This window comes from Pelophylax lessonae (assembly GCF_965119305.1).
Source record: "Pelophylax lessonae genome assembly, chromosome: 1".
Taxonomy (NCBI): Eukaryota; Metazoa; Chordata; class Amphibia; order Anura; family Ranidae; genus Pelophylax; species Pelophylax lessonae.
Window position 1 is genome coordinate 165,423,152 of NC_138768.1, and position 13,322 is coordinate 165,436,473.

Below are 13,322 nucleotides of genomic sequence, written 5' to 3' on the forward strand. Positions count from 1 at the left end.
CAGCTAGAGAGGTCAGGGTTAGCTTGTCTTAAAGCTCTTCTACTGCTTATTGACAGTGTGAACATGCTTTAATTTCTATTATCTGGACACAGGTGCAGTCTGATGGAAGAGTGTTAAGGTATAAGTTAAGATTTAAGTTATGAGAAAGGAAGAGAATCCGCGCTAGGATAAGTGAATCTATATATATGCTGGCTGCAGCCTACCTCCTGTATATAATCCAGAAGGATATATAATGGAAATGGGAATAGGGGGGAGGTAAAATGGCACTGCCCAATATACCGGACAAATTAAATGAAAAACACCCAATGAAAGTGCCAGTTTAATCAATACATGATGTTGAAAACCACTAAAATTGTAAATAAAGTGACCAAGTGCTTAAGAAAAATTCATGTCCATAAACATAATAAGTAATATAAGTGAAAAGCAAAATATAAGGTGCTTTAGTGTAAAGTGACCAGGTAAATAATCAAATATAATCCATAAAAAACACTTAAAAGTGACCCGATGCTGAAAAAAATATATAAATAGATGTGTCTAGATACAATTAAAAATCAATTCAGTGCAAATTCCAGAGAAATCAATTCCAGAGAAGTGACTTAGTGCTAATGTGGCAGCAAAATATATATATATATACATGGGAGTGTATGAATAAATCAATCTGTTGCAAAGTCCAAAAAAATCAAATCACATATAAAGGTAACTTTGTGCTGATAAGAAGTCCATAAAGGTGCATGTGCAAAAATCCTTGTGACTCTCCAAGTATGGCCGGTGTGATGGATCACTAGTGCTCCCCTCACTCCCAGGACCACACTTACCAGAGATACTAACCCCCACAGGGGTAAGTAAGCCTTAAGTAGTTGGAGGAATATGGCTCCTATGGACCTAATCTAATGGTATCCCGAAACAGTTCCTCTAGCATCTACCGCACGGATTTGCATTCTATTTTCATTGCCTGTGATTCATCTTTGTATGGGATTCTTGCCTGTGATTCATCTTTGTATGGGATTCTAAGGATACCAGTAGGATCTATGAGATACCATTAGAGGTCCATAGGAGCCATATTCCTCCAACTACTTAAGGCGCCCCCCCCAGCACCACGCACGCGACCGATGTAGTACTACGTCGGTTCACGCAGCCGAGCCAGCCTGCCACATTAAAACTTTGGCAGGTGGTTGGCAAATGGTTAAAGCGGTGGTAAAGGCACAAGGTTTTTTGCCTTCTATATGCAGCAGCCCCCCCCCCATTGCTTATCTGAGCCCCCTCTCAATTCAGCGCTGTTCAAAAAAGCCTTGCCTCTCTGGGGACTCGTACTTCTGATTGGCTTTTGGCAGCAGCAGGAGCCATTGGCTTCAGCTGCTTTCAGTCACAGCCAGTGAGCCAATCAGAAGACGGAGGGGGCAGGCTGAGCTGAGACTCTATGTATAAATGGACACGCAGAGCCGTGGGTCAGGAGTGGGCCTGCTTGGGTGCCCTCAGAGCAAGCTGCTTGCTGTGGGGCAGGAGGGAGGAGCCAAGAGCGTTGGCGTGGAACCTGAGAAGAGGAGGATCTGGGCTGCTCTGTGCAAAACCATTACACAGAGCATGTAGGTATAACATGTTTGTTATTTAAAAAAAAAAAACAAGACTTTGATATCGCTTTAATATTTGAGGAGGTACGAATTGAGGAATTGTTCTAGAGCTTACACAGTCTTGACATTGAAAGCTTGGCACAGGGAACAAATACTGCAAATTTTTCTGGCTCTCACAGTTACTGTTCCTGACATGTTTGTTTTAACTCATTAAGGTGAAGAGGCCTTTTCAAAACTGGGCCAGGAATTCTTTTCTTCTTTAGACAACTCAATCAAAAAATGTGGAGAAGAAAGAGATCGATCTGTTTTTGAAATAGAAAGATTAAAACAAGAAATGAATCAAGCATTAGAGGCCGTCAGAAGTTTAAAGATGGAGAGGAAGCAAAAAGGAAGTTCGTCCAATGATCAGTCAGCAAAATCAGAGGGAGAAAATACAGATGGGAGGGGGCAGCCACCTGTCAGTTACACTCAAGAGACAGGAGATATCACCTCTCAGCTGTCTGCACTCCGAAGAAAGAACTCCCTCGTGATTCCTAATGAGAAGGAAACATCAGAGAGACAGTCTTTACAACAGAGTCAAAACTCTGGATCAGCACGTCAAAGAAGCAAAAGCCTCCAAAGGAGCAAAAGTGTAAAAATGCGGCCTTCCTGGCAAGTTTAATCACAATATTTAATGATGATGACAATATATTATAATTATTATATTACTGTAGACATATCTATTTTAGAAACCCCTACATGGTGCCTTAATTATGTCCCAGGCTTTACATTTGGTCCTTCTAACACATCCCTAAATTTAGTAGGGAAAATCTGCTATGCTGCTTCTACTGTTCTTATTTTTATGTCTCTACTCCAGGTAAATTTTGCATTTAAAAATACAAATAAATTAGGTAATCGAATGATCCAGGTTACATGACCTGTTCAATCTGATTTCATTGGGTAACTAGTTTGAGCCTATGACATGACAGATTTAATACAATTTTATTGCAATATATTGTTCTAAAAGTTATCTTTGTGGTCACTGTAACATTTCAGAAATGATAGTACTTTGCAGACTACCATATGTCTTCCCATACATTCACATTGTTCAGGACCATTCCATTGTAGATAGTCCCTTGAATTCCTACAAATGGCACGGACAATCTTTAGAAGTGTGTTTTGAGCCTGTGCCACAAATGGTTCTGCATGTGACAAATTTGTGAATTTGTCAGAGACATGGACAGGAATTTGTCACAAAGTTGCGGCAGAATTGTTAGACGTACGCAAATTAAATACTTCGGGGAGCAACTTATCAGCTCTTCACACCACCTCCCAATAACCCTCTTACATTCCAGTGAAAAAAGTGTAACCGGCTAAAGTTGGTGTTATACCACTCCATGGCACACAGAGGAGAACCTGATGTAAACATTATCCCATGAATTGTAGGGTAACATGCAAAGCAATTTACAACCCAAAAGCATGAAAGGAATGTCAGGGGAGTTATCTCACACACCTACTCTGCTGCTTTCTAAATCATCAATGTTCTCATAAACTGTCAGAATGTAGCAATCTACAGCAGCTGTCAGCTCTGAATTTGGTCTCTCGGTGTGCCGCTTATTTCAATAATACACAGATCTCTCTGCTTTCCCACTCAGAGACCTCATTTACAGTCAGTGAAGAATAGAGTTCCCATTCTGATCTCCAATTTCAGTAATTCAAATAAAATACCTGCAAATTTCAATTTCATTTACAGTTTGGTGCTGCAATGTATTTACTTCTCAGTCTCTCCTTCCTGGGTTTATGGACAGCACTGAACCTGAAGGGTCCATACCTTGGACATTCCAGCCTCAGTGCATGTTCACAGCTGGCACCCCAGCTGTGCAGCCAACAGCATTCTAGCAATGGATGGCTTATCATTGTCCAAATATGGCCACACCCATATTTGGGTAATGATGTCAGCCACCATCCTGTCCTACTTTCTGCTGTCAGCTAGGGAATCTCCCTGCCACCAGTGACTGTTTCTTAGAGCAGAATCACCATTTTTATATTTACCAAAAATATATTTAAAAAAACATGGAGATCAATGAGCTCAGGGCCGGCCTTTGGGGTGGGCGAGCTTTGCAGCCGCACAGGGCGCCATGGGCAACAGGGGCGCCGTGCGGCCATCACAGCTCACAGATGATTAGACCGCACAGCGGGAGGTAAGTGGCGACTGCGGCCTGGACAGGGTTAACACAGACCGCAGCCGCCGCTTACCTCCCGCTTTGCAGCTGTGCCTCGTCTCCTACTGCTGCAGGGCTGAGTCTATCTCACAGAGCTCAGCCGCAGACCTGCCGCCGCTGATAGATCCGCCCTCTCCTCCTCTCTGCAGGGATGCCATAAGAGAGATCATCAGCTCCTCCTCCTCCCACCCCTTCTCCTCCTCCTCCTGCCCCTTCTCGTTCTGGGTCTGCCCCCCCCCCCCCCCCCCCCCGGGATGTGTGTGTGAGAAGTTTAAAGAAAAAGAGAAAAGCTGCAGACAGCGTGAGCCTCCATACTGAGGTAAGAAAGCTCTCTCTCCTGCAACAAATGTAAGGGGGGGCTTTGTGTGAGGGGGTCTCTGATGTAAGGAAGGCTTTCTGTGAGGGGGTCTCTGATGTAAGGAAGGCTTTGTGTGGGGGGTTTCTGATGTAAGGGGGGCTCTGTGTGGGGGGTCTCTGATGTAAGGGGGCTCAGTGTGTTGGGGGTCTCTGAGGTAAGAGGGGCTCTGTGTGGGGGTCTCTGCTTTAAGGGGGCCTCTGTGGGGGGTCTCTAATGTCTCTAATGTAGGGGGGCTCTGTGAGGGTCTCTGATGTAAAGGGGGGCTTATGTGAGGGTCTCTGATGTAAGGGGGGCTCTGTGAGGGTCTCTGATGTAAGGGGGGCCTCTATAAGGGTCTCTGATGTAAGGGGGGCTCTAGAAGGGTCTCTGATGTAAGGGGGGCCTCTGTGAGGGTCTCTGGTGTAAGGGGGGCCTCTGTGGGGGTCTCTGGTGTAAGGGGGGCCTTTGTGAGGGTCTCTGATGTAAGGGGGGCCTCTGTGAGGGTCTCTGATGTAAGGGGGGCCTCTGTGAGGGACTGTGATGTAAGGGGGGCTCTGTGAGGGTCTCTGATGTAAGGGGAGCTCTGTGAGGGTCTCTGATGTAAGGGGGGCTCAGTGGGGGGTCTCTGATGTAGGGGGTCTCTAATGTAAGGGGCGCCAAGTTATTAGTGATCATAAAAAAGAAAAGTCAAATAAAGTGCAAAAAAGGTGCAAGAAAATGTGCGGAGGGGGGGCGCCACAGGATTAGCTCGCACAGGGCGCCTGAACACCTAAGGCCGGCCCTGAATGAGCTGATATTCTAATATTAGGAAGTAGGGACATGTATAAAGGGTAAATCTTAGATTCACACAGCATACATTTGCTTATAAATCCAGCCATTTACATTTTTTTCATGTTAAAGCAAACTAGTTTTAGGAAACTGCTTCAAAGTCGCAAAAAAGCAGGATAATTGGCACCACAAAAAGCTTACGCTTATCTTTAATGTTAAAGTGGTATTAAATTCTCAGAACTTTTTTAGTTTAACTCATTAAGCACCAAACAAATTCCCCAATAAACTATTTGTTAAAATTCTTACCCTGGCACTTTACAAATTCAATGCTGCTGGCGCCATCACTCTGAATGCTGCTTCCCTGAACACCCGGTCTTCACAGGAAAGATTTAACAGTGGATAGTGCAGTCTCCGGGAAGAAGGAGCAGGGAAGCGCCTTTCCGTCCTAGGCTACGGGGGTTGGGAGTTTCCATTGATGCACACAGTATATGGAGATACATCTCTAGTCTTTGCATGTAGCTCAATAGGATGGTTCAGGAGAAAGGTATCACCCCAAAATAGGGAACCTGGGTCAGCAGTCATGGCACCAACTTAAATAGGAGCATAGGTAACAGATAAAGAAGCTGCATATTCAATGAGCGATTAAATCAGCTGATGAAACGAAGAGTTTAATATTAGTTTAAAGTAATTTAATATCACTTTAAAGTAAGCATAAAAGATTGTTAGGGGAATTTACCAAAACGATGGCAGCCTAAAATTGATTGGGGGGATATCAAAACTGGAGTGGACACAACCTGGAGCAGCTGTGCATGGCAACCAAACAGCTTCTATATTTCATTTGTAAAGCCTAACTGAACAAGCTCAAGACGCTAATTGGTTGCCATGCACAGCTGCTCCAGGTTCTTTCCGCTCCAGTTTTAAACCCCCCCCCCCCCCCCCCGATCACTTTTAGGGATAGGGGATTGAAGAGACTCTGTAATGAGGAAAGTATAAGGGCTGACTGACTTAAAGTGGTAGTAAACTGCAAAAAAAAAAAAAAAGGCCCCTGCAAAATAATAGCCTAATGTGCAAATATGCAGTAATATATAAGATAGGCAAATTATTTATAGACTTATTGTCAAATTAACTAATGCATACTCGTGCTTCTAAAATTGCCCTAGGCTTCTATGACCTCTGGTCATGAAAGGGTTCATGCTTGTGAATGAATGCATGTCATTGCCTGTCATCTTTAAGGATTGCTGATATGATCAAATTCACCTAGTTTTTTATTTTCTTCTATAGATGTATCTTCAAAATTTCTGTAATGTAGAATGCTAGGACCAAGATGGAAGGAAGCTATTTCCAGACATCTCAGTGTAGAGGAAAATGTGAATGGTTTTATTTAATTTTGAAAATGATTATATATTCATAAATTATATTTTTAAATAAATATGTTTATTAAAAAAATGATTTTCCTGAGTTTCATCTATCATTGTCAGCACCATAAAACATAAAGGGGGAGATTAACAAAAACTGTAGCGTGCAAAATCTGGTGCAGGTCTGCATAGAAACCAATCAGGTTCCAGATTTTATTGTCAAAGCTTAATTAAAAAAGCTGAATTTAGAAGCTGATTGGCTACCATGCACAGCTGCACCAGTTTTAGTAAATCTACCCCACAGTTGTCTATAAAATACAAGAATTCAGATGTTGGACATAAAATAAATGCAATGACAACATTCATAAGGACATTTGATGTAATACTGTTATACGGTCTCCAATACTTCAAGCACACCTGATCTGAGAGATACTTCGCGCACACCTGACTGTATAAATTGGATCAATTTAATGCAAATAACCAATCATTGTGTACATTTTTTTAATGCCTTTGTTTTGTACACAGTTGGTAACAATATAAACTATATTTAACCACTTTACCGCTAAGTACTGTAATAGTACTGCGGCAAAGTGGCTCGTTCCCGTCTGACGACGTAGACCTACGTCGTCAGACTCCTCCCCTGTAGGCGGCGCTCGCGCGCCGCCGGAGGCGCGCTCCCGCTGTTTTCATTCACAGCGGGAGTCGGGCCAGGGGAGGAGCAGCGGCGATAGCCGCTGCTCTGCCCCGATCGTCGGGGATCTAGTGTGGAGATCCACCCGCCTGTGTAAACACAAGCGGGCGGATCTCCTCAGTGACAGGGAGTGACAGATCGGACTGTTCAGCATAGCTGGACATCCGATCTGTCCCTGTCTCACAAAGTCACCTCCCCCCCACACGTCAGTAAGCACCAGGCATACATTAACCCCTCCCTCTCCAATAAAGTTAACCCCTTCCCTGCCAGTGTCATTTTTACAGTAACAGTGCATATTTATAGCACTGATTACTGTAGTAATGTCACTGGTACCCCCAAAAGTGTCAAAAATGTCAGTCAAGGGTCCGATCTGTCCGCCGCAATGTCGCAGTCCCGCAAAAAAAAATCGCAGATTGCCGCCATTACGCGTTAAAAAAAAAAACACCAAAAATGACAAAAATCTTTCTCTTTGTTAGTAAACGCAATAACTTTTGCGCAAACCAATCAAAATACGCTTATTGCGATTTTTTTTACCAAACATAGGTAGCAGGAAACAAATTGGCCAAAAATTTAAAAAAAAATTGGTTTTTACATCTTTTTTGGGGGGAATTTCATATAAAAAAATGTGAAAAATATTGTTATTTTCTCAAAATAAACTCTTTTTTTTTGTTTATAGTGCAAAAAGTAAAAATCGCACAGGTGATCAAATACCACCAAAAGAAAGCTCTGTTTGTGGGAAAAAAAGGACGTCAATTTCGTTTGGGTACGGCGTCGCACGACCGCGCAATTGTCAGTTAAAGTCGCACAGCGCCGAATCGCAAAAAGTGGCCCAGACGTAAGACAGCAAAATGCTCTAGTGGTAAAGTGGTTAAAAAAGAATAGCGCACACATGCAAAAGAAATGACTATCAAATATGAAGACAATCCATAAATAAAAATGGGGATTTGGTCCCACCATATGGCCATATCGTGCTCAAGCCAACCACTACGTCAAAGTACCCCATTATCAGTGGGTCCTACACTATCCATAAAAAAAGGATGAATCCAGCCTCTCTAACCCTTGGAGACAACACTCCTTGCTGGGAGAGATGTGCTAATGCTCTACAAGGGACTCCTCCTATATCTACTTGTACAGTGGACACTGATAGAGTACAGGTGAGAGGTACCAGAGAGGCAGCGGGAGATTAGGGAAGTTAACGAGTGGCTGAGGAGCTGGTGTAGTAAGGAGCGTTTCGGGTTCCTGGAGAACTGGGCCGACTTCTCAGTCGGCCACCGGCTCTATGGTAGGGACAGATTGCACCTAAATGGGCTGGATGCAGCCGTACTGGGTGCGAGGATGGCCACAAAGTTAGAGGGGCTTTTAAACTAGGGAATAGGGGGGAGGGTACAGATGTAGAATTAGCCAGTGGAAAGCAAGATTCAGAGGGCAGAAATGGGGGCATTAGCGGTAGGGTGTTTGGAGCTCCTATACCCAGGGTGGGTATGGGGAAAAATCACAAGAGCAGCCTAAAAACATCAAATGAGGATAGTTGTAACCGGTCAAAATTACGAGGTTTGTATACCAATGCCAGAAGCCTGGCCAACAAGATGGGAGAGCTGGAGCTGCTGATGTTTGAGGAGGACTTAGATTTTGTGGGGATAACTGAGACTTGGTTTGACAGCTCTCATGACTGGATGGCGACCATTCAGGGGTATTCCCTTTATCGCAGAGATAGAGAAGGTAAAAAAGGGGGAGGGGTATGTTTGTATATTAAGAACAGTATACAGGTAAATATGAGGGATGATATTAATAATGGAGCTAAGGACGAGGCAGAATCCCTATGGGTAGAGCTTCAAAGGGAAGGCACGGTGGGGAAGGTAATATTGGGCGTATGCTATAGGCCCCCCAACCAGAGGGAGGAGGGTGAGGCGGACCTCATGTTACAGATGGGATTGGCAGCAAGGATGGGAAATATCATTATAATGGGGGACTTTAATTATCCTGATATAGACTGGACAGAAGGAACCGCACACTCAGCCAAGGCTCGGCAGTTCCTAAATGTTTTGTAGGACAATTTCATGGGTCAGATGGTGAATGCACCGACAAGAAACAATGCGGTACTTGACCTACTGATTACTAACAATACAGACCTGCTCACGGATATAGAAATACAGGAGAACTTAGGAAACAGTGACCATAGATCAATAAGTTTCAGTATTAATTACAGTAATAGGAAGCACAAGGGTAATATTAAGACGCTGAATTTCAAAAGAGCCAATTTCCCAAAACTGCGCTCGCTGCTAGAAAATATCAATTGGGATAGAACCCTGGGAACAAAGAACACGGAGGAAAAATGGGAGTGCTTCAAGAGCATACTTAACAAGGGGATTGGCCAGTGCATTCCAAAGGGAAATAAATTTAAAAGAGCAAAGCTAAACCCTGGGTGGCTAAACTCCAACATAAAAATGCATATTAGTGCTAAAGAAAAGGCCTTCAAAAAATACAAGGCTGAGGGGTCATTGGCAGCATTTAAGCATTACAAAGAGTGTAATAAGAAATGTAAAGATGAAATCAGGGCGGCTAAAATAGAACACGAAAGACATATAGCGGAGGAGAGTAAAAAGAACCCCAAGAAGTTTTTTAAGTATATAAACAGTAAGAAAGCGAGGCCAGAACACATTGGCCCCATAAAAGATGACAAAGGAAATATGGCCACTGAGGACAGAGAAAAGGCGGAAGTGTTAAATAATTTCTTCTCTTCAGTCTTCACAAAAGAATCGGGGGACTACACAAACCTAGCTTGTAAGGCCGAACTAAACAACACACCTCAGGAAATACCGCCATGGCTAACAGAAGATAGACTTAAAACTAAACTAGAGAAACTTAACATAAATAAATCACCGGGACCGGATGGCTTGCACCCGAGGGTTCTGAAAGAGCTCAGCCAGGTGATTGCCAGACCATTATTCTTGATCTTTAAGGATAGTTTACAGACTGGTATGGTGCCAGCTGATTGGAAAAAAGCCAACGTGGTACCAATATTTAAAAAGGGGCCGAGATGTATCCCGGGTAACTATAGGCCGGTCAGCCTAACATCTGTAGTCTGCAAGATTTTGGAGGGGATGTTAAGGGACCACATACAAGACTTTAGTAATGAGAACTGTATTATTAGTAGTAATCAGCATGGATTCATGAAAAATCGTTCTTGCCAAACCAATCTATTAACCTTCTACGATGAGGTGAGCTGCCACCTAGATAAAGGTAAGCCTGTGGATGTGGTGTATCTGGACTTTGCAAAGGCTTTTGACACCGTTCCCCACAAACGCTTACTGTACAAACTAAGGAAGGTAGGTATGGACCATAGGGTGAGTACCTGGATAGAGAACTGGCTCCAGGGGAGAGTCCAGAGGGTGGTGATTAATGGGGAGTACTCGGATTGGGCGGGTGTGGAAAGTGGGGTCCCCCAGGGTTCTGTCCTGGGACCAATCCTGTTTAATTTATTCATAAATGATCTAGAGGAGGGGATATCTAGTACAATCTCAGTATTTGCGGATGATACTAAACTAAGCATGCCAATATCTTCTATGCAGGATGTGGAAACCTTACAAGCGGACCTGAACAAAATAACGGGGTAGGCAACTACATGGCAGATGAGGTTTAATGTTGAAAAATGTAAAGTAATGCACTTGGGGGCCAGAAACCAGAAAGCAAGCTACTCACTAGGGGGGGAACCTCTGGGTGAGTCTAGGATGGAAAAGGACTTGGGGGTACTGGTAGACAACAGGCTTGGCAGTGGCATGCATTGCCAAGCCGCTGCAAGCAAAGCCAACAGAATACTGGGATGTATAAAAAAGGGGATTCACTCCAGAAATAAAGAGATTATTCTCCCGCTCTACAAGAGTCTGGTCCGGCCACATTTGGAGTATGCTGTCCAGTTCTGGGCACCGGTCCTCAGGAAGGATGTGCTGGAATTGGAAAGAGTCCAGAGAAGGGCAACAAAAATAATTAGGGGAATGGAGGACATCAGCTATGAGGAAAGACTACAAGCACTGAACTTATTCTCTCTGGAGAAGAGACGATTGAGGGGGGATATGATATCAATGTACAAATACTGTACTGGCGACCCTAGCATAAGGAACAAACTATTCAGAGAGAGGAGATACAATAAGACACGTGGCCATTCACTAAAACTAGAGGAAAGGCGGTTTAACCTTAAAATGTTTAAGGGGTTTTTCATTGTAAGAGCGGTAAGGATGTGGAATTCTCTTCCACAAGCAGTCGTATCAGCTGGGAGCATTGATAGTTTCAAAAAACTATTAGATGGGCACCTTGGAGACCACAACATACAGGGGTATACAATGTACGGTTAAAAGCAAACCCACACACATCATAGGTTGAACTGGATGGACTGATGTCTTTTTTCAACCTCACTAACTATGTAACTATGTAAGGTGTGTGTGGGGGGGGGGGTGCTCAACCCCAGAAGTCTGGTCAGACCGAATACATAATAAACAAGCAAAAAGTTGGGGGAGCAAACCCTGAACATGTATTTCTAAAGCTGGTGCAGCTATGAACCAAGTGACATGCATATTAAAAAAGAATAGCGCACGCATGCAAAAGAAATGACTATCAAATATGAAGACAATCCATAAATAAAAATGGGGATTTGGTCCCACCATATGGCCATATCGTGCTCAAGCCCACCACTACGTCAAAGTACCCCATTGTCAGTGGGTCCTACACTATCCATAAAAAAGGATGAATCCAGCCTCTCTAACCCTTCGGAGACAACACTCCTTGCTGGGAGAGATGTGCTAATGCACTACAAGGGACTCCTCCTATATCTACTTGATAGTGGACACTGATAGAGTACAGGTGTGTGTGGGGGGGGGGGGTGCTCAACCTCAGAAGTCTGGTCAGACCGAATACATAATAAACAAGCAAAAAGTTGGGGGAGCAAACCCTGAACATGTATTTCTAAAGCTGGTGCAGCTATGAACCAAGCGACATGCATATTAAAAAAGAATAGCGCACACATGCAAAAGAAATGCTTGTTTATTACGTATTCGGTCTGACCAGACTTCTGAGCTTGAACACGATATGGCCATATGGTGGGACCAAATCCCCATTTTTATTTATGGATTGTCTTCATATTTGATAGTCATTTCTTTTGCATGTGTGCACTATTCTTTTTTAATATGCATGTCGCTTGGTTCATAAATATACACTATATTACCCAAAGTATTAGGATGCCTGACTTTACACGCACATGGACTTTAATGGCATCCCAGTCTTATTCTGTGGGGTTCAATATTGAGTTGGTCCACCCTTTGCAGTTATAACAGCTTCAACTCTTCAGGGAAGGCTGTCCACAAGGTTTAGGAGTGTGTATATGTGAATGTTTGACCATTCTTCCAGAAGCAGATTTGTGAGGTCAGGCACTGATGTGGATGAGAAGGCATGGTTCGCAGTCTGCACTCCAATTCATCCCAAAAGTGTTTTATCAGGTTGAGGTCAGACCAGTCAAGTTCCTCCACCCAAAACCTGCTCATTCATGTCTTTATGGACCTTGCTTTGTGCACTGGTCCAAATCATTATGGTGTGGGGTTGTTTTTCCAGGGGTTCGCCCCTTAGCTCCAGTGAAGGGAAGGCTTCAGCAAACCAAGACATTTAGACAATTTCATGTCCACAAGTTTGTGGGAACAGTTTGGGTATGGCCCCTTCATGTTCCAACATGACTGCACACCAGTGCACAAAGCAAAGGGGTGGAGGAACTTGACTGGCCTGCACAGAGTTCCGACCTCAACCCGATAGAACACCTTTGGGATGAATTAGAGCAGAGACTGCTAGCCAGGCCTTCTCATCCAACATCAGTGCCTGACCTCACAAATGCGCTTCTGGAAGATTGGTCAAACATTCCCATAGACACACTCCTAAACCTTGTAGACAGCCTTCCCATAAGAGTTGAAGCGGTTATAGCTGCAAAGGGTGGGCCAACTCAATATTGAACCCTACGGACTAAGACTGGGATGCCATTAATGTTCATGTGCATGTTTAAATTTAAAACTTGTTAGAAAGAAATATGATAAGATGTTCATACTTTCCTGCCTTTGTCTCCTGCAGTCATCTGCTTGTTATATTCACATTAAAGCAGTTGCAGTGAGGGATTTATAAAGAGTGAAACTTTCAACCTACACTTGCAGTTCTCTCTACTGATATGCAGCATTTCTTGTTAAAATTCTACAAACATTTGCTATATGTACCTTTTTCATATATTTTATTTCTTTCACTTTCTTGTTATATTATGGGGGCGATTTACTGAAATTGGAGAGTGCAAAATCTAGTGCAGCTCTGCATAGAAACCAAATTACCTTCCAGTTGGGATGCATATATTGTTTTTTTTAGTTTTTTTTTTCACAGAGC

The 13,322-nt window shown here is 43.4% G+C and overlaps 1 protein-coding gene across 1 annotated transcript in view; it reads left to right on the plus strand.

Annotated features, from left to right (window-relative positions):
* LOC309544673 (uncharacterized protein) overlaps positions 1-2,321 on the plus strand; it is a 185,804-nt gene extending 183,483 nt beyond the window's left edge. The window contains exon 12 of the mRNA XM_082243585.1: positions 1,784-2,321. Within this exon, the coding sequence (XP_082099711.1) occupies positions 1,784-2,229 (446 nt within the window). The 3' untranslated portion in view covers positions 2,230-2,321. The remainder of the gene's footprint in view (positions 1-1,783) is intronic.
* The last annotated feature ends 11,001 nt before the right edge of the window (positions 2,322-13,322 follow it).